The sequence below is a fragment of the Hypomesus nipponensis genome, chromosome 8 (assembly GCF_054491055.1).
Source record: "Hypomesus nipponensis isolate SF chromosome 8, ASM5449105v1, whole genome shotgun sequence".
In the NCBI taxonomy this organism is placed as follows: Eukaryota; Metazoa; Chordata; class Actinopteri; order Osmeriformes; family Osmeridae; genus Hypomesus; species Hypomesus nipponensis.
This window is the reverse complement of record NC_140368.1, coordinates 11,048,787-11,076,336: the sequence shown is the minus strand read 5'-3', so window position 1 is coordinate 11,076,336 and position 27,550 is coordinate 11,048,787. Positions and strand designations below refer to the sequence as shown.

At 47.1% G+C, this 27,550-nt stretch overlaps 3 protein-coding genes across 6 annotated transcripts; all 3 read right to left on the bottom strand.

Annotated features, from left to right (window-relative positions):
• Positions 1-20: 20 nt before the first annotated feature.
• Positions 21-8,787, bottom strand: LOC146275140 (uncharacterized). 4 transcript variants are annotated; one of them, XR_014766347.1, is made up of 12 exons: positions 8,521-8,787; positions 7,904-7,947; positions 7,063-7,734; positions 5,560-6,600; positions 2,629-2,798; positions 2,368-2,485; positions 2,179-2,242; positions 1,623-1,762; positions 1,352-1,472; positions 959-1,073; positions 433-524; positions 21-339 (listed from the first exon to the last, which is right to left on the bottom strand). XR_014766347.1 is itself a non-coding variant. In XM_084703469.1 (12 exons), exons 3-12 carry the CDS (start codon positions 7,936-7,938, stop codon positions 511-513), a joined length of 2,490 nt encoding a protein of 829 aa, XP_084559595.1. In that variant the 5' UTR covers positions 7,939-7,947; positions 8,034-8,091; positions 8,521-8,787; the 3' UTR covers positions 21-510. The 4 variants fall into 4 exon arrangements, 2 of the variants coding, with proteins under 2 accessions (XP_084559595.1, XP_084559594.1); XR_014766348.1 differs by having other exon boundaries at positions 21-137; XM_084703469.1 differs by adding an exon at positions 8,034-8,091 and having other exon boundaries at positions 21-524.
• Positions 8,788-10,579: 1,792 nt separating this feature from the next.
• On the bottom strand, positions 10,580-22,363 carry map7d2b (MAP7 domain containing 2b). The gene is made up of 17 exons (XM_084703493.1): positions 22,059-22,363; positions 21,458-21,553; positions 20,944-21,009; positions 20,470-20,630; positions 17,762-17,876; positions 15,893-15,982; positions 14,980-15,069; positions 14,715-14,788; positions 14,482-14,603; positions 14,197-14,384; positions 13,665-13,803; positions 13,355-13,535; positions 13,085-13,189; positions 12,682-12,745; positions 11,966-12,134; positions 11,019-11,335; positions 10,580-10,697 (listed from the first exon to the last, which is right to left on the bottom strand). The coding sequence occupies exons 1-16, from the start codon at positions 22,096-22,098 to the stop codon at positions 11,023-11,025; spliced, it is 2,013 nt and encodes a 670-aa protein (XP_084559619.1). The 5' UTR covers positions 22,099-22,363; the 3' UTR covers positions 10,580-10,697; positions 11,019-11,022.
• Positions 22,364-22,735: 372 nt separating this feature from the next.
• eif1axb (eukaryotic translation initiation factor 1A X-linked b) lies at positions 22,736-26,129 on the bottom strand. Its single transcript, XM_084703472.1, has 7 exons — positions 25,939-26,129; positions 25,001-25,084; positions 24,718-24,821; positions 24,497-24,547; positions 24,126-24,207; positions 23,792-23,883; positions 22,736-23,500 (listed from the first exon to the last, which is right to left on the bottom strand). The coding sequence occupies exons 1-7, from the start codon at positions 25,952-25,954 to the stop codon at positions 23,495-23,497; spliced, it is 435 nt and encodes a 144-aa protein (XP_084559598.1). The 5' UTR covers positions 25,955-26,129; the 3' UTR covers positions 22,736-23,494.
• Between the last annotated feature and the right edge of the window lie 1,421 nt (positions 26,130-27,550).

The window sequence follows — 27,550 nt, the reverse complement described above, 5'->3', positions numbered from 1 at the left end:
CAACGCAAAAAATTGCCACGTTTCATTTGAGAAATGTAATCTTTTATTGAATAGACATCTCATATGCAGAGTATGGAACATCTGCCAAAGAAAACCAGACGGGTCAAACAAAGATGTCAGCCAAGCTGGTATCACAGCTAAAATACAGGAGATAACCATCAACTGCAAACGGTGCTAGGAAATGACACAGTGCCACATCAACATTTTCTTCTTTAAACAAAATAAATTCAACAAAATTTTACGACAAAAGATAAGCAGCATATATGACAAAAGACTACATGTAACTGCCAGGGGAAATTATGTAGTTCATTTCTTTCACATTAAGGCATCAAGACTGACCTGAACAAAAAATACATGAAAAAGGGTCACACCGGCTGAAGTCTGGTAGAAAGGGCAACTGTAAACCCTAGTCATTTTGATTATTGGTGTTACCTAATGCGTCGGATTGGCTGGATGAGTCCTCTCAGTCCGTCAGCAGTGTTCACTGTGTGATCCATCTTATAACACCAATCACCAGTTGACACCTGAAAGAGATCAAATAAGTCAGAGGCCGGCACTGTACTCACAGTTGGAGGGCAGGCGAGGTGAGCGGATTGGCCAGAAAAGGACAAGAGATGATTGGATTGGCTGAGATATTATTAAGATACAGCAGGAATACCCTTCCAAGGGCAAAGGTCCCAAGGTCAGGTGTGGGTTGCACACAGTGACACAGTGGCCAAGACTAAATCTGATTCACCAAGTACCAGCCAACTCCCAAGACAGGAGGGCAGGAAAGATAAATCACTTTTACATCACAGGGCCGAGTGCCGAAACGTAACAGGACTATATATACACAAGCACCGGTGTTAATAGCTCCAAACCACAAAAATGTAAGCAAGCTGAAACTGAAACTGGAGCACTTGAATGCACGTATATGTGCATGTATATATTCTTGTGTGTATGACTGAGCAGCACTAACCATCGACGTTTCGGTTCTGTCGCCTCATTGGTCCAGGACGGTTGCGATGTGGTGGTCGGTTGTTTCTCCGCTGCGCACCTGTGTTGGGTCGGAACGGACCTTCTTTCCTCTGATGCTAGAAATGGAGGAAAACCTTTTAAGATGTCTCTTTTGCATTTCCCTGCTTTATTGGACAGTTTTCAAGTGACGTGTAACAGGCAGGGAAAGAGAGGGGGGACAGACATGCAGCAAAAGGCCCAGGCCAGTTTCAAACCCAGGTTGCTGCAGTAAGGCCTCAGCCTACATAGTATGCACACTTATGCAGTGAGCTACCGGGCCACCCTCACATCCACTGTTTTTCACACCGTTCAAGATCCTATTCCAGTTTGAGTGAATTCATGATCTTTTTCTAACCCCCACGTCTCTCGGCATGTGTCCATCCCATCTGTTCCCCTGTCCAGTGTCTCCATGCCAGCCTGAGAACCCCTCATCTTCTTCCTCCAGATCCATCCCCTCATCAGGCTCATTCAGCTCGCTGTGGAAGACACGTGTGGATAAAACATGTATATACGAATCATTATATAATAATCAATTATATAATAATTATAATTGTAAAATGTAATCATTATATGCATTATTAACCTCTTTTAATATAATCCAAGAGTTTTCCAGTGTGCAATGTTACCTGCTGGGCCCTAGGGGGCGCTGTGAGGGGCCACCACCAGGGATGGTGACCTTCACTCCCTCCAGCCTCTCCTGTCTCCTCCTCTCCAGGTCGTGCCTCAGGTCCCCAGGGTCACTCACCACACGCTGCCTCGGAGCGGCCTTTCAAACACACACACACACACACTATCAATCAGATGATGCATCTGTTCACTCATCATCTCACATAGCAACAAGTGTTGATCATCCAAAACAATCATTACACACGTCCCATATACGCCATATGTGCATGCAAAATACTAAGATCCATCCACCCATATAAACCCCCTACGGTGTAGGGCCTTACACAGACACAATAGTCGTTGCATCTGAGCAAGGTGCACATCTCTGCAGTGGAGCAGTACAGCACTGGAGATGTCAGGAGATATACTGCATTTGTTCAGGTAATGTCATCATTTAATAAATGCTTTGAACCAGTCAAATGCTCTGGCACTGACCTATGCCCATTACGCACAGATGGTTACAAATGTTTGGCGACTGGATCCTGCAGTCTGTTCGCGTGACGCTGTGATTTGTACCTGCATGTGGCCCGCGTCGAAGAGAGGCTCAACATCAGGGTCCATCTTGTTCATGTTGAAACGCCTGGAGACAGAGGAGAAAGAACATGGAGGATAGATGGCACGCTCCTGGAGGTTTGTCACTCTTAGTTATCCGTGTCAATGTCAGACTATCAGTGTGAAGGTTGATAAGAGGTGTACGAGACGCACCTGTTCAGAGTGGGCCTCTCTGGCTCAACCTCAATTTTCGCTTCAGCACGTAAACCACCCTTTTGGTGCACGGAGAAGCGTTCATTGAGGGTTACACAATCTCCTCTAAAATAGTGTTCTGGAGAGGAAAGAACATTTATATTTTTCAGTAGCTGATGCATATAGTACACTGTGTCTGAGGTGTCAGTAGATTTGTGTTTGTCTTGACTTAAAAGATAGTAATTTGGTGTGTGTGTGTAGGTAACTCTTTAATGTACTAACCCTTAACTTTGTGCACAAGTGTGATGATCTCCTGGGCAAAGGTTCCAGAGTGCATCGAGTTTTCTCGGTATGTTCCAGAATGTTCCATCATGGGCAGGAAGTCGAGTCTCTGGCGGCCGACGTTGACCAGGTCCAGAGACAGCTGTCTGTCTGAGGAGTAGCACAGTTTGCTACAGGAAGGAGAAGAGGGAAATCAGCTATGGAAATCAACTGTATTGGGAGAATGGGCTTAGTTTCAAATCAATATTACAGCTGACTTTGTTCCTACCATGCATTCGTCACCGTGTAGAGTAATTGTGACAGGCCATCACTATTCTTTTGTTTCAAAAAGAACACACATAATGATGTACCATACCTTACCAAATAAACTTACCTTTGGATACCAGCTCAGGGTAAATGGACTCATTAGCTGGTATAACATTAGTGCTGAAATTGAGGGAACTCGCTAACTGAAATTGCTAACTCAACAAAACACAGTGTCGGACATCCTTTCCTGTGCACAACATGTTTTAAGAAGGGAGGGTGAAAGTTCATGCTTTTTTTTGGGTTGTGGTTAACGTCAGCTCTTCCACTGACATCTTGTGCTAAAAGTGGTTCTTGTCACTTCTGGTGGTCGCATCTTGCTATAACGAGTACTCAGTACATTATACAATGCGGAGGACCGTCTCATCCACTGGATAAACATGTACAATCCCCATTTTGAGGATTGTTCCAGTCTCCTCCAAATATACATCGCTATGTAGCAACTACTGGGGAATGTTCAGGGGATGGCAAGCTCGCCATACATCACTGATCCACAAAAATCTTTTTTTGTCAGACATCTTGGGTTGGCATATAAACGCATGCCGATGCTGTACCCATAATTCTTAGGCAAACTTGAGCCTCTAGCAACAGGCCTTGAATGTGATACCTCAAATTACATCTTCACATGATCTGAAGAGTCTCTTCGTACAATTTACAATGAAGCAAAATGGCTCCCATCAGCTTCAACGGTCTGTCTGCAATCCACCACACGTTCTTTTTCAATCTTCAATAAATGTTCCAAGGGATGAATCCTGGGAAGGAATCTCATCTTGCACCTGACAAAACACTCGTCCCCATCCAGTGGCCAGGCTAGTCCCACTGTGTGTGTGATCATGATGATCTTCCACTGAGTTACACGGTTCAAGCCTTGGAGAGTGCACATTGCTGTTGTTTCCTTAACGTTTGTCCTGACGATGCTCCAGGTCTCCGGTAACATTGTCACCTACTTTATACAGCCTTGATGGGATGGAAGTCTTGGGACTGTGCTCCTTGATTGTGCCTGTTTTGGTGCAGTGCAGGTATGTGTGCAACCTGGTCCCTGTCTGGGTGAGGATCGCAAGCAGGATCAGACATGAGTACAATCTTCGGAACCTCAAATTTGCTTCAGTGATGAGGCCTTTTGTTGCTAGAATGAAAACGTCTCTCTATCATTGTTTTTCCACAGACATGAAAAGCGCATGGATGTTATTCATCTGGATTCAACAGATGGGGTCTCCTCAAGGACTGGTCAGTGCTCCTCTTGGCCATGCAAGATCCACTGATTGGCTTCTGTTGTGACACATCCTCGTCATCTCTCTCCTTCCAATATGTGGACAAGTCTCATAATTTACAAGTTCTTCAGGAGGCAAGGAGCGCCTTGATGTTTCACCAGTTAAGTCCGCTTTGCGCATGTGCTGAGGTCTTGCCGCAGAGGTGCAAATTTGAATACAGCCCGAGCCATTATCTAAATGTATTCCCCGCCTTTCCTGTCTCTCACATACTTTCATTGTTCAATAAAATATGAAAATGAAAAAAATAGGAATATATAAAAAAGGCTGTGCGTCCTGATGGACATATGCTTATAGCTAGTAGTTGTTTGGTACTTAACCAGTCTTGTTTTGCTGCTAGCAGGGAATCCCAACATCTTCCACTTGACATGGACCCAGAATCCAGTTCACAAACTCTGATCTATCTGAGTCATCCAGATGATCTTCCACGCATCCTTGTGTCGTACTATCGTTTTAGTCAATTCATTTCATTGTGTCGATCTTGAACTTACCCCAAACACCTGCCCCAAACAGTCGTAACACAGTGGACCACCATGGCCACTGGTATGAAGGTTCTTCCATGGCTCTTGATGATGTGAATGATCAGTAACCAAAAGGCTCTTGTGCTCAGTCATCCAGTCAGTAGTCAAATCCTGTATTTTCCTTAATTGTTGTGTGGTTTCCCGAGCAGAGCGGTCAGACTCTTCGTCCAATCTCTCGCTCCACTTAGGATTTTCCACTTCAGCAATGTATAATGAGATGTACTCCAAGGCGGATGAAGTCTGACAATTGGCTGGTCTTCATAAATGGGCTGGTCGTATTCCAGGTCCTTGATATACGAGTTGTCCAGTGCCATTCAGTGCTTCCAATGGTGGTTGCGATAGATTTCGATATGGAAAGATGCGTCAAATGATTATGTCCATATTGACTCTTCCTGAAGAAGATCAACATGCACATCTCATTCTGAACAGCGTCCTCTTGTAGATCATGTTACCGAATGGCTGCTTATATGTGTTGCTCCTTCCTCAAGATATGAAGATGGTGTGCTGTGGATCCCAAGACTTCATCATGCGATGCTCCACCTGAGCATGCATACCAAAACACCTCCAGTTGTCTTCCATTTGGTGAGTATCTGTTGCAAACAGAATCCTGTTTCCAGTTGTTCTCTGAGCTCTGTTTGATTCCCTGATGAAGACTTCATGCCAAAACGCATTGGTTTGAAAGGTTTCTTTTCACCGTGCCCTAACAATAAAGGCATTTCAAAACAGTTTCCTTCTTCCAACAGCCTCCAAATCTTCCAATAGCGTCCTACGGTGAAGTCTTGAACGGTAGCATGAACTTTCACCCATGGCCCTTTAAGCTGAGGTCGGATATACTTTACCTGTTCTGGCCCATGGGTCGGTTCATGTCCACTTTGATGGTGAGCGTTTCCTCCTCTACGGCATCCGGTCTGAGGACTCTAGCCTCACCGACTTTTTTGTGTGGGTTCCAACGTGGGTTGAGGTCCCTCTCTCTCGACAATCCAGGACCCATCCTGCTGTCTAGCGGTGGCCGGCCTGCTCCTCTAGGCCTGCCTGGCTCCAACCTAGGTACTTTTGGGGGTGTCTGCACCCAATCGGATTCCTCATCTCTGGCATTGACGTCCCAGGCTGGATCTCTGGATCGGAAACCCGGTCTTTGGTGCTCCTGAGGGGAATGTGATCGCCCGCGGGGGAACGTTTGTGGGTGGGGCTGGTTCCTAGAGGGGCCCGTTTCCATCCGTCCACCCCGTGAGATGTTCCCTCTGCCCCTCTGAGCCAGACTGCCCCGGCCCCTATGTCCTTGGCTGCCTCTGTCCCGGTGGCCCATTGGACCATTTCTGCCAAGTTGGACACCCATAGGGCTACTCCTTTCAGGGTAGACAGGGTTTCTTATGCCATCATGATTAATCGGGCTTCTCCTTTCATTGTGACGAATCGGGCTTCTCCCGGCAACGGGATTATTCGGGCTTCTCCTGGCAACGGGATTATTCGGGCTTCTCCTGGCAACGGGATTAATCGGGCTTCTCCTGGCAACGTGATTATTCGGGCTTCTCCTGGCATCATGAACGGGGTGACCTCTGCCCTCTTCTCTAACATTAGACTTTCTGAATCTCTCCTGCGATGATCCGACCCGATGCCGCTGGTCCTCTCGACCATAGTCGAGGTTCCTGTCGGAGCCTCGGTAACGGCCTGGGCCTCGGTTTCTCTGATCCTCTGCTGGTTCCCTTCGTGGTGGACCTCCGATGGTCATCATGCCATGATCATGTTCCACAATAAGGGGGCATGGCTCCCTGACAAAACCTCCTTGGGTGCCCCAGTGGTCCCCTGGGCCTCCTTCAAAGCCCTCTAAAGGACGATCCAGCAAGCGGGGCCGCTCTCTAAACTCTGAGTCCCTCACGTACCTGTGTTGACATAAGAGCAGGTGAAGTTGTTCAACAACGGCACAGGAAAATGGGACTGAACTACATTTAGGTTGTAAGTTATATAATGTGATATTTGTTTTCGATTGATGTATTCAAGAAAATGTGTCATTTGCATTCATGAGAGAGATGTCTTAAGGTGACGAGTTATTAGATTAAGTTAATAGATAAAAGAAGTTCGCCGAATGCAAAAGGTCAAGGAAAATTCACTGACTAAACGAGTTGAAGCCGTACAAACATGCACTACAGACGTGAGCAAATATAAGCATTTTGTGTATCAAACCAAGCAACTAACATCTTGAAGAAACGTTACGTCATTATAACACTACGGTTAGGAAAGTAGACATTTCCTCCCAGTTCTTCTTCTTTTGCTCTGATCACAAAACACCACAGACTTTACGGTCCGTAATTTACCAAGGGGTCACTACTTCATCCTTCCTGTACCTGTCTGAGTGTGGGCTCTTCTCTCTTGGCAGATCCTCTCTCCGCCTGTCTTCAAATGGAACATGCATTTCTACCCCTCCCCTGTCCCTCCCCTGACTTCTTCCTTGGTCTTGAAACCTCTCCCTCGGGCTCCGTTCCCTGGACCTCCCTTGCCCTCTGATCTGGTCCTCTCTCCTCCAGCCCATGTTGGGGTCTCTCTGGAGGTCACAGGGATGGTGCGAGTGCGACATGGCCACAGAAGGCAACCTTTCCCTGGGAATGCGCTGAGGAGAGTGAAAACTTGGATCCCTTCCTTCAAACCTTCCGCAGTCTTCTCTGAATCCGTCTCTTCCTCGACCATCTCCTTCCTCGTGGTCGAGCTCGTGTTTGGGAGAGAGCCTCCTGCGTTGGGCGTAGCCCAGCTCGTGAGACGGTGATAGGGTCCTACGGTGGTACTCCTTCAGACGGAGGTTAGGAGGATGTCCAGACCGGTGGTGGTCTGGGGAAAGAGGGGGTCTTCTCCGGGCCTCAGGGTAGATATCCTCCGTGAAGCGTTCTCTTCGGTCCTCGGGAATTTCCTTCCAGGGGACCCTTTCGAGGTCAACCTGCACCCTCTTGGGGTCAAAGTCAGGGTCGTCCCATGGAAACTGCTTAGAACGGCCTCCTCTGCCTTCATGTCTTCTGGGGCTCATTCTGTACAAAGATACATTGAAATGCATTCTTAGTGCATGCAAACAGCTTTTAGGATGTCAAATGGTGTTACCTAAATTAACTGTTCATCACAATGTCACAATGCTATTTATTATGTCTATATATTTGTATTTTTTATATATTTTCATAAACTTTTTTTTTTTTTTTTTACCTGTGGAGATATTGAGGTGATTTTGGTCTTGACATTTTGATCACCTACAGTGCAAAACAAAACAAAGAAAAACTTTAAAATTACAGACCTTAATTTATTTTACCTATTCTATAGCTCAGTGGTTCCCAACCTGGTCCTCAGGGCACCCCGTGCTGCCTGTTTTTAGATGTTTCCCTGCTCCAACAGACCTGGGAAAAGGGAAACATCTAAAACATGCAGGACGGGGTGCCCTGAGGACCAGGGTTGGGAACCACTGTGGAACCAGCTACGGATGACTGGGAGCTATATAGCTAGTTCTAGCGGTAGCTAGCTATACAGCTCCCAGTCATCCGTACAATATCCTTACAATGACCTGTGTTGATAACCCCTCACGTTGCACACTGTAACAAACTAATCTACACAACGATTGCGTATTATGATAAGTTAACATTTATTGTACAGTAACAGCAAAGTAACGAGATCAGTCGCTAGCTAATAAATGCACTGTAGTGAATATGCTACCTTAAAGATCATGTATTTTGAAAAATAAGTGTACAAATCGTATTTAGATCATTACAATATAGCAAAACATCAAACAATCGAATAAAAAAGTTTTAGTGGGAAGCATGCAGACTCACCCAAACAATGTAACCTACAGTAGTTTGAAAACAGCAAACGACTAAACCAGCTAATAGCTAACTCCCAGTGCACGGTCCTGGAAACGGAAAAGAAACCCAGGCTGCAAAACAACCGACACGATAGAGTAATTGGACAAATGACAAGTTAATCTTTCTATAGTCCTTAGAGCTACAAATGTTTAATGTTAAGAAACCGAAAACATGCACAAATAGTGGTCGTCTTCGTTCAGCTCGCGGTTCCAAACAGATACCCCGGAAGTGTTATTTCAGAGTCCAAAACAAGCTGGATAGGAAGAGTACCGCCACCGTGCGACCGTCGAAAATGTCAGGGCCAGAGCCATAGAGGAAGAGAGAGATCTCTCTCCATGGCTCTGGAGGCCAACTGGTTTGTCTGTGCGTACCTCTAAATATAACCTGATTCAACACAATAACACAGAAAGACTAGTAAATGTCTTGATGAGATTTTATTGTTTATTTATTTATCAGCAGATATATCCATGCACCACATCTATAATTTACCAGCTGCAGTGACATCTGTGTTTAGTGACATTGTGATTAACATTCTGGCCATAATCTTTCACTCTGTATACATCCCATGAAAGGCAGGTGGACCGTTATGATACAATGCATATCAACAGCATCTGGGGGAAATGAACGAACGAGTGAGACAGATATTGCAACTCCGTAATACTGAAGACAGCAATTATAAACAGATGTAATTTCTACCTCACTGTTGAGGACATACCTCACTATAGCCATCGAACATATTAGGTCCGATTCCCTGGAACAACAGGATGAGCACACATGCTGTGCTCTACATACCCTGAGAGCAAAGTACAGTTACTGTAAGTTTGAGTTTTTACATTAAAAAGAGCCTGTGAAAACACCGTCGTAGTCAACTTTGATTCTTTGAAAGCAGCAGAGCTGTTAAGTAGTGCGATCTGCATTACGTTTGAAAAGGCAGAGTTGTGATGTTAAGGTGCTGCTGTTGATGGATGGTTGATAGTTGACTGGTAGGACACATGTCCCCACATATTATATAGGTTAAACCTGCAGTTACTGGGTATTTTGAGTTGCAGAGTAAGAGTGTCGTCCAACAGGAGCAGAGATAAGCATCTTCAGAGTCTCGTGGTGCAACACAACTAGAACAGTGCACATTAAACTACAGCTAGAGCCGTTACACAGTCCACACATACACATCACTGCTCTTCTATAATCTATATTTTCTATCATTCTGAGCCTGCAAATAAAAATACAGAACAACCGCCACAACTTTTTGAACAGATTATTTTCCACGCCAATTCCACACCATGGAGCACTGTTAATCTGCAGGTTCTTTACATCCTCACTAAATCAATGATGTGAAAGCACATAAACCGACAAAGCCAGGCTTTTTCATATACGATGGTATCCACTTTCTTCAGATGCGGGATGCCAACAAATCGATAGCAGATTGAGTAACTAAAATGCTGCATATAGTTAAATAGTCACGGATGCCAACTGTCAAGCGTACAGCAGGACAGTTTGGGTGTGTGAACACACGATCATAAACATGGACAGAAATCAACTCCAAACAGTAGTTAGTCAGACAGCAACAACCACAGCCTAAAACTATCCCCTTGACAGGCCACAGTATTTACAGAAGACAAAGTCCCCTCTAAAGATGCAACAGAATGACAACAGTCATTCTAACTCCTTACAGAATAAACGCTACAGGATATTATTAACATAAGACTGTGTCACATCATGTCACATCATAATGCCCAAAGGCAGAGTGATGACATCAACAAAAATGGACACAGATCCATACAGAGTATTACGCAGCTAGGGCTGAGATTCAAAGCGTTACTTTCCTGTAGTATAATTGTGTGTGTGTTTGTTTCATGGTATTCAGCAGGTGTGTCGATACGGATGAGACCCCACACATCCAGCAGCTGTTCGTTAGGAAGGCCGGGGAAGAGGGGGGGAGCAGGGGATTCTGGGTGATGGTGCAGATGGAGGGTCTCCAACGACCCCCCCCCCCCGAACCCTGAGGTGGGGGAGAGGGGGGGAGGGGGAGGGCGGAGGCACAGGAAGACCCTGGTCTCTCACGGTGGTCTCTCTGACCGGGGGGAGAGACCACCCTGTTGCTCCTGGCTCCTGTCTGTACCAGTCAATTTTCAGCCCCAAGCAGTTCCCTGTAGAAGGAAGGAAGAGAGGAAGAGGAGGAGTTTAGAAAAAGGAGTGGGGAAATATAGGTTGATTCAAAAAGGGGTAAGTGATTAGAGATTGTGTAACAGTATTGTTAAATTGTTAATTGTACATGCATCTTTAACCACTAACCCCTAACCCTAATCTTAACCCTTAATGCAATTCTAACATGTTACAATGTTAGACCATTAACAACAATAAGGCTAGAGGTTAGTGGTTAGAGAAAAACAGGATTTTGAATGGGAGTGAATGGCCACGCCCCACCAGGATAGAAAAAACAACCTTTATGTGTGTGTGTGTGTGTGTACCTGGTTACTGGACGTCCAGTTTGCCAGGGCTGGAGCTGAGGCTCTGGAGTATCTGGGAGGAGTCTCTGGCAGGGCTGGGGAAGGAGCCAGCGTTGTAGCCCTGGATCAGCAGGTTCTTGTTGAGGTCCCCAAGCCCTGCAGCACTGCTGGCCTTCAGCTTGGGGAAGGGGTGGGAGTCGACCCCCGTCTCCTGCTTGCGCCCCTGGGCGGTCAAGTCCAGCAGCTGCTCCAGGGTGCGGACGTTGCTCAGGCTGTTTAACCCCTCGGTGACCTGGGAGAACTCCGGAGCGCTCACAAGCTCGTCCCTCGACACTGGGCTGCAGGAGACAGACAGGGAGATGTGAGAGAGACAGACAGGGAGATGTGAGAGAGACAGACAGGGAGATGTGAGAGAGACAGACAGGGAGATGTGAGAGAGACAGACAGGGAGATGTGAGAGAGACAGACAGGGAGATGTGAGAGAGACAGACAGGGAGATGTGAGAGAGACAGACAGGGAGATGTGAGAGAGACAGACAGGGAGATGTGAGAGAGACAGACAGGGAGATGGGAGAGAGACAGACAGGGAGATGTGAGAGAGACAGACAGGGAGATGTGAGAGAGACAGACAGGGAGATGTGAGAGAGACAGACAGGGAGATGTGAGAGAGACAGACAGAGAGATATGAGAGAGCGACGGTTGCTTCCACAGTATGACAAACCTCCTATAGACTCGAGAGCAAGGCAAAATCGAATTATTTCGATTTTACGGCTTTTTCGTGAGGATGCGGCCATTAAATATGCTTTTCTGGATCCAAAGTGGAAGAGGACAGATTGGCCGTTTTGCCAAAGTGGATGTATGACTGTACAACGACACCTGCGCCCCTAGACGGACAGCACGTGAGGCAGGCTGGCAGCCCAGAGGGACTTGACGGAGAGACAGACAGACTCAATCAGAGATGCTGCCCACCTAACGTCCATGGACTGGACTCCGTCCGATAGCTCGTCTCCGCAGCTCTTAGTCTCCAGCGGGCCCAGCGTGATGAGGGGGGAGTCCGGTGGGGCTGAAACGGGTGCAACGTCCGCCCCCGCATCCTCCTCGTCCCCTCCTCCAGCCAGCCCCCTCACCTCAGACACACCTGTGGGGTGAGAAGGGACACACAGTTGTGAAGGTGTCCGTGGGCCGGGATTCAGGCCTGCTTAGCTGAGAGTGAGGCAGTGAGCACCACAGGGGGGCGCCCGGGGATCAACGGGCCGGGCTCGCCTGCTTGACGTGGGGCTTCGGTTTCTTTTTGGTGAAAATTTCTTGTAAACATATTTCAAATGATGGACTCACTGTCTGTGTGTCAACCTCAGTGCATCAGCTTACATGAACTGGCTTGGGTTCAGGTTCGGATTTATACAGAACACCTGTTGGCTTTGGGTCGGACTCGGTTACTGCGCTCTTGAACTCGGGTCGGGTTCAGACTGGAACATGTGTCCAGAGACGCAGTCTGGTGCTCAGCCCACTTGTACAGCCTAGTGCGGCCTAGTACAGTCTAGTACAGTCTGGTGCTCAGCCCACCTGTACAGCCACCGGAGGGAGCTCTCGAGCTGCAAGAATCTCAGTCTGCTGAGTCACACTGCAGCTGAGTCAGATCAGGACTGTGTGTGTGTGTGTGTGTGTGTGTGAGTGGTGTCTCATACCTTGTGCAGAAGAGGGGGAGTCAACTTCAGTCTTCCGGGTCCTTTTCATAATCTCCTCAATACGCTGCAGGGAGGGAGTTCAGATGTCTCATGTCAAAAGGCTTCATCAGGACTGCACTGAGACTGTACTCTAAGAAGGTGTGGACGCCTTTTGTGTGTCTTTCTCAGTTTGAATGTGTGTGTATCCATTTATCTGTGTGTGTGCGCATCTTAGTGAATGTGTGTGTATGTGGGCATGTGTGGTCTATCAATGTGGGTCTCTGTGTTTATGTGTATGTGAGTGTATCATTGTTTATGTGTCAGTGTGTGTGTGTCAGTGTGTGTGTGTGAGAGTGTGTGTGTACGTGTGTGTCATTGTGTGTGTGTGTGTGCGCGCGTGTGTGTCAGTGTGTGTGTGAGTTACCTTCTTTCTCAGCAGTCTCTCCTGCTCCTCCTGTATGTGCCGACGTTCTCTATCCTGTCTCTTCCTCTCCGCCTCCCTCTGGGCATGCAGGAATGCCTTCTCTCTCTGAAGACACACACACACACACACACACACAGACACACACACACAGACACATACATGGACAAACACACACGCCTATGAGGTTCCTTTCTTTCTGATATCAAAATGTAAAAGAGGCCTAATAAATGGGCTCAGACGCCCTCTGACTGATGAAGTTGACCCCCTGACCTCTCTGTCTAGCTGGTCCTGCATGTCTCTCAAGCGTCGCTCCTTCATCCTCCGGTCCTCCTCCTCTTTGTTCCTCCTCTCCACATCCTGCCGCTCTCTCTCCTCCTCTGCTCTGCGAGCCTCCGCCTCCTGCCTCTCCTGGGCCTCCTCCCGCCTCCTTAGCTCCTCCTCTGCCTTCAATCTGGGAAGAGAGGCAGGTCAGGGGTATGGCTCCCCTGGTTACTGTAACCAGGCACCTCTCGTCCCCCCAGCCCCCAGCCCCCGGGGCCCTTCTTGTTCCCCCAGCACACCCCTCTTCCCCCCAGCCCACCTCTCGTCCTCCTGCCTCCTCTTCTCCTCCTGCTCCTTCTGCACCCGGGCCAGACGCCGGCGCTCCGCCAGGAGCCTGGACGCTTCCTCCGCATCGGTTGTCCCGGCAACATTCCTGCCCGTGGGCGTACCAGGAGACTCTGTGGGGGGGGGTGGGGGGGGGAGGTGGAGATGGATGTGGAGAGAGAGAAGAGAGGAGGGAGGAGAGGGAGTGTGCAGACAGAGAGACGGAGGTTATCGACCTTGGGGAGGTATGAGTGTGTGTGTGTGTGGTCCTCTACAGAAGGGTAGCTCAGGTTACAGACTCTCCTCTCAAGGACAGAACATCCATTTGAGCCAGCAGTCTACCTGTCTGTTGTCTTTGTCTGTCTACCTGTCTGTGGGCCTCCATCCTACCACCTCACATCAGTCTCATATCAGCAGCCATTCCACAGACACGGCACGGCGGTTTTTGGGAGGATACACTATCAATCACTCAATTACTAATGGACATAACATTTGATGGATTTGTACTGTACGTATCACATTCGTACCTGCTCCAAGGTCTCTGCTGGTGGATTTAGGGATCTTCCTATCCAGGGTTCCATGACCTTTTCCCTCGGCGTGACCCCTGTCCTGGTTGCCATCGGTAACCGGGGTGGTTGCCCTCTGTCGGAGGGGGGAGGGTGGGTACTGGCCGGGGGAGCAGGGAGACTGGGCACGGCTTTTGGTTGACCTGACCCTGGAAACCATGGCGACAGGGTCACCTTTGCTGTCCACCGTCCCACATGGTTCTGTTGTGTGTGTGCGCATTTGTGTGTACGTATATGAGTGTGTACCTCTTAGGCGTTCCCAGGCCTTTGCTCTGAGCCCTGGGGGAGGAGCTTCGGGTGGGCGTGGTCGGAGATTCCAGACGCCTCATGGGAGAGTCCGGCCCACAGGGGGCGGGGCTCTTTTCTGTCTGTAACAGAGCAGCACAAACATACACAGCTGTTGTGCCAGGCCTCAGCTAGGCCTCCAGAGGTGAAGCCACAGGTGTAGTGAGCTGAGGGTGGAGAGCATTTGTACGGACCGTTGGTGTCCTAGCGGCCCCTCTGGTGTCGTCAGACACACTCTTCCTATTGGCCCTCTGGGGACTGGGCGACGCTAGGAGACGGACACAATGGCACAAACAAAATAAAGAAAACACACACATACAAATACAGAATTGTGCTTGAAAAATGCTTGGTCCTTAAAAAAAAGGAACAAGCATTCCTCACACGGGTTATTTTGAACAGAAAGACTGAATGGAGTGTTGGGTTGTGGGCCTGGTCAAAGCTAGTCTGACTCCGCCCTACCTCTGTCTGGTGACTGCAGATTGGCTGAGGAGTTAGAGAGACGTTTGCTGATTGGTGGATCTGACGGGGGCGCAGTCAGGAAGTCACACGCTGCAGACAGGTGAGGAGGTCAGAGGTCAGTGAAACGTTTGTTTCCATGGTGACTAATAAATACATACTAATAAACTCCGTACTATCCGGCGTTCCTGATTAGTTTTTGCGATAACAGATAACAGTTATCCCACTACCACCCTGTACGTCATTGCTCCAGAACACAGACACTCACAGAGTCACAAACACCACAAAGCCAGAAAGAAATCTCACAAATGTGTGGACATGCAGAAGGAGAAATGTCGCTCTTGACTGTGATGAGAAACTGTGGGGGTGGGGTGGAAGCGGGGGCGTACTGAAAACTGCTCCAGGCGCAGTCTGGTCTCGGGGAGAAGGGAGGCCCCCCCCCCCCACCCCCACCCCCACTGAGATACAGTCAGTCTCTCATCTAGGGATTTCTAAACATCGCCATAGGCCAGGAAGTATGCGAGACCTTTGTTCTGTTTGGGGGGGGGGGGGGGGGGGGGGTTCATTCAGCCCCATGGTGCGATGGAAAGTAAAAACTAGATTGACTCCACCATGTAAAAAATGTGGGTGCTTCTTTACGGAATCAAACACTAAAAATATCATAAACATCCTCATCATCATCTTCACAAACACAAATTCAGCTTGTTGTATTGTATACACACTCGGGTTTGCACAATGAACACACAGTCATAGAAATACACATACAATCATATACAAACACACACATTCATGTTCCAGAATACAGCAGTCCACTCTCAAAGAAAAAAACACACAAAAGAACATCCACATGCAGGCAGGAATAGATCGGGGAGTGTTGAGCGGATGGGAGGGACACGGGGGGAGAGGTGGTATGTACCGTTACTGGATTGGCTGGGACTGGAAGCAGCAGGGAGCTCATTGGACTGAGCTGAGCCAATGGCATGAGAGGGCGGGGTCTTAGGGTTACCTGGGCAGCAGGTGTAGCAGAGTAGAGAAAGCAAAGCATTACACTCTCCCTTTCATTATCACATGCTGCACGCACACACACACACACACACAAACATGGATATTTCTCTCTGTCTCACACACACACACACACACGCACACACACACAGATCTTTCAGACACACACGCACACAGATGGACCTTTCAGACACACACACACACACACACACCTTTCAGACACTCACACACACACAAACAAACATAGACCTTTCACTCACTCACACACACACACCCAATTCCTGCAGTCAGTAACTCTATGTCCTCTAATACACTCGAAACTGTGTAAGCTGAGAGCCTGCTGTTCCTGCTGCAGTGAAGCCTACAGTGAACTGATCCCAGACCAGGTCCTACACTCCAAACTGTGTAAGCTGAGAGCCTGCTGTTCCTGCTGCAGTGAAGCCTACAGTGAACTGATCCCAGACCAGGTCCCCCACTCCAACGCTGGGCAGCCAGGAAGACAGGCCCTGGCCACAGCTCTCAGGTCAACAGTGGCAGTAGACAAGCTGATGGGGGGATGCGAGGTGAATAATTGATGGCATTATGGACGCACCACTGAGTTTGGCGACTGCACTGCTACATGACGGCAGCAGCAGCATGGAAACACACACACACACACACATGCTGTCAAATATAGGCAAAACAATGCCTCCACATTAGCTAGGCTCCGTATGAGAAAGTGTGTTGGAGGTTGTGTGTGTGTGTCTATGTGTGTGACACAGGACAGGGGACATAGATGTGTCGGTAGGCGATAGACAATAACACACCGATGGGTGTTTACAGACACAGTAAATATCCCCTGTAGATGTGTGTGTGTGTGTGGTCTCTCTTTCTGTCAAGGTTAGATGCGTATCTCATCCTGGGAATTATACCAGTCTGGAGGCCCGCTGAGGCACTGTTAGGAAATAAACCACATTCACACATCTACACACACAGACACACACGCACACACACTTCTTCACAGCACCTTTGAAGAGATACTCACTAAGACACACACACACTTCAAACACAGCACTAGGAGTCAGACACACACCTGTAACACGCTAACAGGTTGCAAATCTTAACTGTCTTGCCAAAGTGAAACCCACATGTCCATTGTACTCAACTCAAATTCTTCCAATTCATTTATCGATGGCAAATCAACTAGATACGTTCAAGCGTCACACACATCCATTTACTGTTGTCAAACAGTGACATGTGTCTGAGACATGTTTTTACCATGTCGCTGACTCACACACATACAGCGACGAACACACACACAAAACAAAATCCAGTCTCTCTCAAAGGAAATTGAAGACAAAAGCGCTGTCCTCCCCTGCATTGCAGCCTCCACACCCTTTTCTAGCCTCTGTCCTCTCTCTTTCTTTCTCTCCCTGGTCGCTCGTCTTCCTCCCCCTATTCTCCCCCCTTTCAAATCTTCTCTATCGCTCTCTTTCTGCCTCTGTTCTTATTTTTCTAATTGATGCACTTCCCTGTCACTCCATCTCTCTCTCTCTCCATTTCTACATGTCTCTCTCCCCCCATCTCTGTCTTTCCTCAATGTCTTGTTTCCATCTCTTTAATCAGTCCCCACCCTTTCCCATCCCCCACCCCTCTCTATCCCCCACCCCTCCTGACCCCTACACCCCCACCCCCCACCTCCAACAACAAGACCTCCTTCAAAGCCATCTCCCCTCTCTAGTCTTTGCCCTTTAAAAACCTGCTTCCCTGCTGTGTGTGTGTGTGTGTGTGTGTGGGTACTCACCCTCCACCCCTCCTGGTGGCCCTCCCCAGGTCCAGCGCTTGGGCCTGTTGTCCAGGGCCTCCCCCCTCCTTTCTCGGTCTCCTGCCCTCCGGCGAACCAGGGCCTCCAGCCTCTCCTTCTCGTTCCGTTCCAAAACAGGGTAAAAGAGACACTCTCTTACCGAGCCGTCGCTACGGCGACGGGCGCCCGGCGACGGGCACGGAGACAGATGCGCCATGATTACCGCACACCAGCAGCAGCAGCAACCTCGCCCTGCTCTCCTCCAAACGACGGCTTGTTCGTTCGCTCCGCTCTCTCACTCTGTCCCCCGTGATGAATAAAACAAGGTCTCTCCGTTGTCCTGTTCTCCTCCTCTGTGTCTCTCTCTCTCTCTCTCTCTCTCTGTCTCTCTCTGTTTGCTGCTCCCTCTAGGTACCTCTGACGCTCTCTGTCTCTCTCCTTCTCTTTGCTCTCATTCACCCCACCCTCCTTCTGCTCACCCCTCCCTTTCTCTCTCCCTCTCTCTCTCTCTCTTTATCTCTCTCTCTCTCTCTCTCTCTCTGTCTCTCTCTGTCTCTCTCTGGTTCTCTCTCTCTCTCTCTCTCTATGATGACTGAGTCTATTTCAGATAGCACTTAGCCAGACAGACGGACAACACATCACCCCTCCCATCCCCCTTCTGGTCGATGAAACTGTGCACACACGCTCTCGCAGGGGAGCATGCACGCACGTACCCAAATACGTCATGACACGTCGAAGGACTAGGCACTGATACAGACTCTATTTCTCTCTTTTGCTGCTTCCCACCCTCTCTACATCCCCCTCCCCATCTCTGTTAGTCTGTTCTGATGTAATTAACCTGCGACAGACACATCCCATGCTCTCTCGCTGTCTCTCATCTCTCACCTCCAATTCATAATTCATAATGTTACCTACATTAGTGCACATAATGGAGATGCAGTTCATGGAGTGTGTGTGTGTTTGTGTGCGTGTGTGTGTGTTTATTCAAGACCTCCTGGCAGCTCAGGGGTGAATGCAGTATTAGAAGGAAGGGAATGCCCACCTCTGGAGGAGAGGGAGGGGGGGGGGGGGTTCAAACCTAAATGCAGTCACACACACAGCACTGCAGGAGGGGAGGAAGAGAGGAGGGGAGGAACAGAGAGGGGGTGGGGTGAAGAGATCGATGGGAGGGGGATTAAATGAGAGAAAGAGAGAGGTAAAATTAAACAAGAGTGAGGCACAGAGTGTGGAACAAGAAAAGGAGAAACAGTGATAGGGAAACAGATTGAAAGAGAACTTTAGGGAGAGAGAGTGAAAAATAGATTGATAGAGGGGAGAGAGACACTGTGATATTGGGAGGATCAGAGTCATTTAAGGTGAAAGCAGACTAAGCAACTAAGACAAACCAGAATTAAGACTAAAAAGAACCAATCTCTGGGTTCCATAGAGACAAGTACTCTACACCCAGTAACAAACTAAATGGACCAGATATCCTACATTCAAAACATTGATATTTTACATGAGGCAAATCCATGTTCTATTCAAATCCTCAACCATGCCTTTACCCAGAAGAAGAAACAAGCTACCATATGTAATACATAACAACATAAGATGTCCACTAAACAAATACACATAAAATCATGTGAAGGATTACACTCAACAGATGTATACATAGGAAGTTGGCTTCCAGGAAAGCAACTCATGATACGCTAGCGATGATGTCATTTTGCTTCCCAAAAGGCCTCCCAATCAATGTTAGTATGTGTGTTTCTGAAGGGAGGGGGGGGTGGTGAGAGGGGGTGTTGGAAGAGGGGGTGAGAGGGGGTGTTGGAGGAGGGGGTGAGAGGGGGTGTTGGAGGAGGGTACGGGGCGTGGGGGATGAAGGTGGAAGACGGGGGGGCTGTCTGAGATTACATGCTCTAAATCAATACTCCCATACAGAAACACCCCCATGAGCAGAGAATGGATCGATCCTCCTCCAGAGGCTGAGCCCTGGTTGACGCTACTGTCACTGGGAGAGAGGGGGCTGGTAAACACCAAAACTGCTTAGCATTTGGAACAGCTGGGAACATCTGGGTACAGACAAAGATGCTAACCAGAATCATGGACATGTCAGGAGACAGGACATGTAGAGGTGTGTGTAAGCTGTGTGACACGCACACACAGATTTTCAACTGAGTCACATATCAACTACTGTATGTAAACCTTTAAATCCTCATTCAAGTTCTATCTGATAGAATGAAGAGAATAAAAACCCAGACATGTTAACTATGCGTGTGCAGAACAAACTATTATTCCGACAGACAATAAGCTTTATCCCACACGGCGGGGAAAAGTCTTCAGTGGAGATCATGCATTTGTCCTGGGTGAGGTTTAATCAATACCGTGGATATCGACCCCGAGCAGTTTAGTTCTGTTATGGAAAACAGCCTGTCTGTTCAGCTCTCGCTACCCAGGACAACTCTGTTCAACTTTGCTTTGTTCTGCTTCATTTCATTTGGAAACGGTTGTCTATCCGGGGAGAACAAACAAGCCTAGCTGAGCCAGGGAAAAGAACCCATAGCCCACAAGAGGGACTGCAGATGGCCGCCAGGCTAGGAAGGGGACGGTTATGAAGAATGAATAAAAGCCACTGGGCGAAATAATTGAGAGGAGGACGAAGAGACGTAGAGACACAGGGTTAGGAGCGGCGCCAGAAGAACTGCGGCGTCATCCGTTTGACCTCTGACCTTCTCGCCCTCGGCGTGCTGGCGTCTCTTCTCCTCTGCCGCGGCCCTGCGGTCCTGCTCCCTCCTCCTCTGCTCCTCCATCCGCCTCCCGCGCTCCTCGGCGCTGCGCTCCAGACGCTGCTGCGCGCGGAGCTCTTTCTCGCGCAGCAGCTCGGGGAGACCTGCACACACACACACACACACAAGCACACACACGCAAGCACACACCCACAAGCACACAAACACATTCAGGTCTCCATACACGTCGCGTATGGAAACGTGTAGCATGTGAATGGCGTAAACTAAAACGCACAGTTCTCAACTAGCTTGTGGGTGAGCGCAAGTAAAGAATGAAGTCGCGTCAGACTGCGTGTCTGTGTGTGAGAGGTAGAGAGAAATAGAAGGACAGATAAAAGAGGGATGAAGAGCCCACTGCACGGTGACAGATGACAGATAGACCCCATGCCTCCCCTCAAGCTGGAGCGGTACTCATACCCTGCGTCTTCTCTTTCTCCTCCCTCCTCTCTTTCGCTGACTGAGTTCTGTCCATCCGAGGCGACCCTGGGGGATGGTTGGGGGGAAGATGGTTGGGGGGCGGGGGTATATGTAGGTAAAATTATGATTTATGACTCTCCACACTGACTGGTTATGTAGAGGCAGACCAAGATACGCTTTTCACAAAACCAGGCTCTCTCTCTCTCTCTCTCTCTCTCTCTTATGTTCTCCCAAATCTATAATTGGCTCTTGGACTGAACGGCTAATCTAAAATGGCACTTTGAGGGAATTGCTCATCTAAAATGGCTCTATGAATCTGTCGTGCAAAAACACGTGACGACTCCTTTTTTGCCTTCATGATTCTTGATTACAGTCTTTACTCCCAGGGAACTTTGCAAGACCTAATGCCGACTGCTAATCTGTCCTCGTGGTAGGGAGGACTTTGTGGCACCACACACAGAGTCACTGAATGTATCCCATTAGTATAAGAAATGTATACTAAGAGGTTATTTACCTGCTGGGCTGCTGTGATTGGATGACATGCTGGAAGGAGATGTGAGCTCACTGGTGGGCTGCCTTGTCCCAGTGATCAGGGGAGGGCTCAGGGCAGCTGTATGGCGGGCATGGTAATAATGTATGATTTATAGTCATCCACTGCTCGAACAGCGTATGTTGACATGGTACACGCACAGGTGCCCCGTTTTAGATATTTATGCCATATTGATAATTGTCAGATACCATAACTTAACAGACAAAAACTAAGCTACAAGACACAACAAAGAAACATATACAGTGAAACTAACAAGCATTGTCGGCTGATGACAGTTCAACGGTATGTTGTCCTAAATGAACACACGCCCAGTGTTCAGATTCATTTATTATGTCAATTTATGCATATTCATGCAAAGTAAAATCATGCCCATGGCATTAGAACATCCTAATATCTCTTCAATCAAACATAGAATCATGGAACATGGTAACAATATCAACTAACTATATGCTGCATGTCGTTACTGAATCATTGTAATAACAAATGCCAGTTGAGTCAAAAAGATGACAGCGACATCAATACAAATATCCAGCCCCACCGCATTATATTTCAAACCGGACCTCACCTGTCATCTCACGACCAACTAGCACCGGTGCGACTGTCATCTCTGCTTCTTCCACGCCTCTGATCAATACTCTTTTTCCGCAGAGACTGTTAGGAGGCCCAGCTGCAAATCAAGGCAGAAAGCTATGAAGTGAACGGAAGCAGACTTCTCGGTGAAACAGAGAGAGATATATATATAGAGAGAGATATAGAGAGAGAGAGAGAGAGAGAGCGCGGCCCTATGTTTTTCAGCGTCTCACTGGGCTCAGTAATTCAGTGCATCATGTAAATGTGGCATTTAATGTTTACATCCAGATGCGCAGGACAACGGAGCTATTTTTGGTGACTGTCTGGGTGCCCGAAGAGCGCACGTGCCATCAATGCAGCCCCAGGGTGATATGACATCATTATTTGGAAGGATGTGAAAGTGCGTGCATGACTGGTCAATTTTTCCCTAGATGTCACACACGCAGTCACATACTCTTTTGCACATACAGTAAACAGGCCATTACATAATTCTTATTTGAAACATCGCGTTCTTTTACGCTTACATTTCGTTTGTGTACAAAGGCTCATGTTGTAATTCATAGTTAACCAAATCAAGTGCATGTTAAAATAACGACTCAAGTGCACAACCTAGTGACAATGCGATCGCATTCACACTCGCCAGGCACAAAAGCGTTCAGTCAAAAACTCAAATTCATGGAGATAAATTCTTTATTGGGAATCCCTAAACTCAGCCTTCAGACATCATTGTACATTAAAAGTGTGAAAGAAACACAAGCATTCACGGTGACTCCAGAAAACAGATTGGAGACAGCGCAGCCCCTAGGACAGGACTAGTCTCACAAGCAGTTAGCTGAAACGTTACATAAAACAGACAAGACACATTGGGGGGAAAATAAAAACTAGACTGATTTTAAAGAGGGCTGGAGGGGGCCTTCATTTGGCCATTGGTTGATTCAAAACAACAAAATAAAGCACTTCATCTAACTGCAATGCTGTAGTTGGAATATGATGTAGTAACAAAAGAAACATTCCAAAAGATACATTGGCATCTTCAGGGATATTTGTCGTCCCATAATCAATAAACATTTTCATTCTGTCTATCTAAACTATATAAAGAGTGTTAATACCAATGAACTACAATGATACAGACTGCCAGACCAAACATAAAATGGTTTATCTTTTTATTGCGAATCCAGAGATTCTGTACTTTTAACTAAATTCCACTTGGCGTGAAATTGATATAAATACATTTAAAAAGATAACGCAAGTAAATGTGTAGAGAGATGCTGCAGTCACGGCGTCAGTGAGAACATGTGAGTGTTCGACATCCATGAAATGGTGTTTTGTAGGCAAAAAGGGGGGAGGCAACAGAGTCCACGTGTGGCTGTGGAGGTCCTGTGTCGATTCTTTGAAGGGAAAATCCTCGCCTTTTCCTCTGGGAGCCGGTTGTTAGATCTGTAGGAGAGTGAAGGTTTAAAAACCACTTGGTCTACTGAATGGTTTCAAGCACTGTGTTACTACTACTGGAATTCAGGGCACCAGATGAACCCCTACTAAATAAAAGTATAGTGGAATCTTTGTAGAACAAGTGAACTGGACAAGGAATGCGCTGTCTGATGCATGTCTGACTTATCATGTCACCATTGTGATCCTAAGCGCCGTCATTATCTACTTCCTGGATACGGCTGACCATAATAATCTAATCACCATAGCAACAATCTTTTCTAGGGCTCAGAGAATACTTACATCATCAATGTCCTCATCATCATCGCCAATGTCATCAAACTGAATCTCGTCATCATCGCCGGGGCCAAAGGTGTCTGTCTCGTTGATTTTGGCTATAAAAAGGGGGACACAACAGGGAGAAGTTAAAACAAAAGATAATAAAAACTTACAGAAAACTTAACTTATACAGTCATTTACAGCATACTCTGAGCTTGATAACAACCCATTCATTTGAATCAGGTGTGTTGGAGCAGGGAAATATCCAAAACATACAGGACAATGGGTCCTGAGGACCAGAGTTGAAGACCACCGATCAAGACCACCAAGTGGACATGTTTGAGGTAGACTAACGTACCGTGTTCCGGAAGCTCTCCATAGGCCTTCAGACTACGGGCTTCATCTGCATTGTACTTAAGGATGACGTCAGCTTTGTTGTCCTGGAGTGAGGGGATAATAGGAGGACAGGTTAGTTTGAGGAAGGAGTACAACAGTTATAATTTTACGGTTGCTGGAATTCAACACTGGTGCATCCAAATCAACATTCTCACGTTGGAAATAGGTGTCCATTTGTCTGATGCTTCTATTCAAAGCAACATACAGGGAGGATTTGAACCCGCAAAGAGCAGTCAAATGCTCAACCACTGAGCTGTACCCATTAAACACCTGAAAGTATTGCTACAATCACTAATATGATGAATTAATGCTGTAATCCAGGATGAAACCCACCTGATAATCTCTCAATCCCACTAGAATGATGTCCGACGTGTTAATCCACACCTACAAGAAATTGGGACGCAAAAAAACCCACATTGTTCCAAACGCATCCCATACTTACATACAGGACTTATCATGCTTTCTGACTATAGAGGCCAACAACCCTTTGAGAAAATGTTGAGTCAGGGCTTTCCCTGTTCAGGCGTGTGCGTGGCGGAACAGTGTATTCTTACCTTTTTCCGGAGTTTTCCTCGAATGTGGCAGAGGCGCTTGACTCCATCAAAGCACATGGCCTCCAACCGTCCATTCCCTAGCATTTTTATCACCTGAGCATATTCTGTACCCCAGAAAGAGATGAGTTATTCACTACTGTGATCCAAGCAGGATTGAATCCTCCACATGTCATCTATGACAGTAACAGGGTAGCATAACAGGGCAACGTGTGTAATGGTTGTGTCATTTATAGAAAACGTGTTCATTTATGGAGTACAAAACGCAGCATTATGTTATACTCACCCTGCCCATCCTCTTTAAACACCAGCTCTCTCTTCTCCGACTCATTCTCATTCTTTCCACGTCGACGATTTTTTCCTCCCTTACCTGAGGATTGAGGGACAGTCAGTGACTTGTCATTTCACTCTAAAATGACAATTACCTAAAGTGGAATAATATTCGGTAATTGCAATGAGTTAACTGGACAGCTAAACATAAGATACAAATATACAACCCCCCCCCCCCCCCCCCCACGCACACACACACCTGATTCTCACACGAATTATCACAAGAGTTACAAGAACTCGTACTAGCGCTACAAGTTAAAATAGCAGAAACCCATGTGAACTGAGAAGGGATGGGCAAATTAGCATGGCTTAGTTAGCTGGCTAATTGCAACTAGCTTGCCATCTAGTAAACTAACATGAAACGGTTTGGGTCTATGCAACACTTTAAAGAAGACAATTTAACGGAAATGTGAATTCCCCCAATACAGTCACAATTTATCCTGGATAGACTAGCACAGCTATTTTCGTTACGTTACAGCAATTTAATACCAACAATATGTGTGCAGGATTAGCCATTGTCTCGGTGAGGGAGTTAGCAAGCCATTTTAGCTAGGTGCTAAATAGCCAGTTGTAACATTAACAGAACAGCGAAAGTGCGCAGTCGGCCCGGAGCAGTCTGATCCGCTGATGTTAAGGGTACCGTTATTTTATTTGTTTAATCTAAGTAGTTACAGCACACAGATCTCAGTGTGGTTAAAAATCAGATGGCTAGCTATAATCACAGTCGGAAGAATTTGCTGTCCGTACTGGCTAGCTAGCAATGCTAACTTATCGACGTAACGTTATCTAGCTAGCTCTAGCTAGTCGGTCTCAAACCGTGTGGCACGTTTTCCTCTGCGTGTACGAGTCGGCGGGAGCACCGAGCAAAGAAAACGTCGTTTCAAGGGGACTTACCTTTATTTTTGGGCATATTCTTCGCAGCTTAGATATCCCTTTATTTTGGTGTTGTCGATGTGATAACGTTTACTCTTAAGTCAACAACTTTGAGAAATAAGAACTGTTCGATGACTCTCGACTACGAAAGACAATTTACCGCTGGTCGACCGGTTTACGCATGCGTACGTCAGAACGTTCAAGACTGCGGTGCTTTATTGAGACACTCTGATCTTCCTAACAGTAGGCCTTCTGGTACGGACGTTTTTACAGTGCTCCCTGCTGGACAAAATATTTAGATAATTGACGCTGATAGCATGCAAAGTCAACTTTTCCTTTTTTTGTTTTGAAACATTCAGGTAATAATAGGACATCATACAAAAGACGCACCACTACATTGAAATTAAAAATCGTATTGATATGTTTAGCTATTTGGTCTGAGGACTTGTGATTTGTTTTCATTCATTGTGAACGATGTTTTTTGTCTTGTCGCAATGTAGGCTATTCAACTCCTTTGTTTTTCAAGAAAACAACAGATGGCAAAGCACATTTGCATTTGTGGATTTTATTGTGATCCGAACGAAACTTTCAGGTGCATAAAAGCTTTCCAGTTTTTCCAACCTTGCTTTTAAGTCTTGGATGTAATCCAGAGTCTCATCCATGACACCTGTGAAGAACACCACAGAAAAAGTTATCTTGTGCTAAACAACTTCACTGCTGAACGAATACCACTCCCAGTATGCCCCCTACAAGGAGCTCTGAGGTCAGATCTTACCTAGGTGGGTGTGTCACATAGTGATCCAACTTGACAGGCATAGCGCAACCATCACCGGGCAAAGAGGGATCAGATTGGCGTTTATTTCCCCTTTCATATACAGACTCACTTTTTAGTGCTGCAGTTAGAAAGGGAAAAGACTTGGGACAAGGCCACTTTTTAGGCGACTGACGGTAGGCTACAGCCTCCAGTGTAGTCCTCTTGTGCAAGGTGTCTACTGCATACATGAAGGCTGCCTTTTCTAATGGTAACATGGCCCCTCTTCCCTTCTGATCGCCTGTATCAATGTCTTCCTCATGAACGTATCAAGCGGGAACGAATGAAAAGAGAGGTAGGGATGTTTTTGGGTGTAATAGTACAGTTTGGGTGGTGGGATACTGCCAAAACGTATATTCCTTGACTGGGCGTCGAGTTCCGGTTGAAAAAGGCGGACGTGTGATCACTGAGTCTCCAATCAACACGGTTTACTGGCACCTGCTGGTTAAAATAATTTAGAGCAGGCAAATTATATTTTGATGACGTCCCCGGCATAGTGCAAATGTTTGCGTTGTAGTTGGTTTGTTGGACACTATAATAATAATAATCACAACCAAGGAAAATCATTGTTATTTTAATCAGTCTATTGTAAAATGAATTATCTTTAATAACATCCATGTATTGTCATTATTGTATTTTTCTACCGAGACTTGAATATCTGAAATTGTTGGCTTTTGAAATACTAACATGCAATTCTTGTATTGTATTTTGTCCAGTGCGACGTCCTGTGCTTTCTGCAGGGGTGGCTTGAGCATCCAGCCCTGTCAGCTTTCTGCTGCCCTCCACCTACTGTACCCTGCTTGCTTTTTTTGTATCCAGAGC